Source organism: Austrofundulus limnaeus, unplaced genomic scaffold (assembly GCF_001266775.1).
Source record: "Austrofundulus limnaeus strain Quisiro unplaced genomic scaffold, Austrofundulus_limnaeus-1.0 Scaffold662, whole genome shotgun sequence".
Lineage (NCBI taxonomy): Eukaryota > Metazoa > Chordata > Actinopteri > Cyprinodontiformes > Rivulidae > Austrofundulus > Austrofundulus limnaeus.
This window is the reverse complement of record NW_013953064.1, coordinates 228,091-229,791: the sequence shown is the minus strand read 5'-3', so window position 1 is coordinate 229,791 and position 1,701 is coordinate 228,091. Positions and strand designations below refer to the sequence as shown.

The following is a 1,701-nucleotide window of genomic DNA, read 5'->3' as shown; positions in this document are numbered from 1 at the left end:
TGTATCTGATACCTTTTCAGCTAGTGTTCTGCTGGTTTTAGCTTTTAGTTACTGCTGTGGTTTTAGGGCTGGGTTTTAGATTTTGGCTACTGTTCTGCTCATTTTAGCTGACGTTACAGTATGTTTAGCATTTTGTTTTGCTGATTGAGTTTTAACTTAAATAAAGTTTCATTAACATACCTTTTTWAATTTAAGTTTATTGAACATCAGGTATTTTTTGATTCTCATGAATGTTTTAACTTGAGTCTTTTTGTGACAAATGCTGATTTAAAATCATGTTTCTGGTAGTTTTACTGTCAGGAAGCTGACAGAGGATCCAGTTTAATTCAGTTTATTTATATAAGTCACAACAAATGTCGTCTCAGGGCACTGTACGCCAAAAACTAATAAATTGTAATAAAGTTTGGTATTTAAAGTGTAAACCTGATCAAACTGCTCATGTGTGAGCCGGTTCTGTCCTGTGAACTGGACCCTGTCGGAGGCATGTTTGTGTGAACCAGCACCACCTGGTGTCTGTTAGGAGACCTGCAGAGACTCTGACCCTGACCCGTCTCTGTTTCAGAGTGTAAGGGGATGAGTAACTGGCTGAACCTGCTGGGCAGTCATGATAATCACTACAACAACATGTTGAAGATGTACTCCAACTGCAGCGTGGTTCTGGAGAACCTGGAGATCACCTACACCCTGGAGCACCACGACCTGTCCTTCCTGAAGGTAAGGACCTGTTGGTGGGACCTCACAGGCCACAGTTTAATCAGACGTGATGAAACGGTTCCTCTTGTTGCTTCAGTCCATCCAGGAAGTGGGCGGCTACGTGCTGATCGCCATGAACGAGGCGCCCGTGGTCCCGCTGCTCAACCTGCGGCTGATCCGGGGTCAGACTCTGTACGACGGACGCTTCGCCCTGCTGGTGCTGTCCAACTACAAGGACAACTCGTCTGCCAGCGTCAGCAGCGGGCTGAGACAGCTGCTGCTCAGCAACATGACCGGTGGGTCCAAACCTGCAAACTCTCTGTGAGCCAGGTGAGAGGCAGGGACACCTGGACATGTCTCCAGTCCAGCACTGGGACAAAGACAACCAATCCCAGCTGGGAACTAGAGTCAGATCAGTCTAACCTGCTGTGGGTGGAAAACAGAGAAAACCCACGTGTGCACAGAGAGAACACGTAAACTCCWCCCAGAAAGGCTCCAGGCTGGGAGGCGAACCTGTGGCCTTCCAGCTGAGAGACCGCTGTGCCACCGTGCTGCCCTGCATGAGTCTCTACAGTAAAGGAAAAGCTGTGACGTGCTGCAGCTTGACAAGAACGTTTTTTGTTTTTACAGCGCAGAACTGAGGCGTGTTCARGTTATCATCACGATCGGCGTTAGATGTGGCTGAACACGCCGCKGAGGCGTGGCAGCAGTGAACAACGGGACATGGCTGCGAGCCCGGGGGGGTGGAGCTTGTATGTCGTCGTTTAAAACCCTTCTTTCAACTGCAGGTAGAAAACTGGCTCCAGGAAATAGACCGCACCGACACGACCGTTGGCTGATGGCGTAGAATCTGTTTGAATAAATTTTTAGGTTTATCCTCGTTTTCTGTCTACTGCCAACCTGAGGGCAGAGGATGATGATGGTGATGGTGATGATGATGATGATGATGATGATGATGGTGATGATGATGATGATGATGATGGTGATGATGATGATGATGATGATGGT

The 1,701-nt window shown here is 48.0% G+C and overlaps 1 protein-coding gene across 1 annotated transcript in view; it reads left to right on the top strand.

Annotated features, from left to right (window-relative positions):
• Positions 1-562: 562 nt before the first annotated feature.
• LOC106531647 (melanoma receptor tyrosine-protein kinase) overlaps positions 563-1,701 on the top strand; it is a gene marked incomplete at its 5' end in the record, with an annotated part of 14,920 nt that continues 13,781 nt past the window's right edge. The window contains 2 exon segments of the mRNA XM_014027551.1: positions 563-714; positions 791-989. Of these exon segments, the coding sequence (XP_013883005.1) occupies positions 563-714; positions 791-989 (351 nt within the window).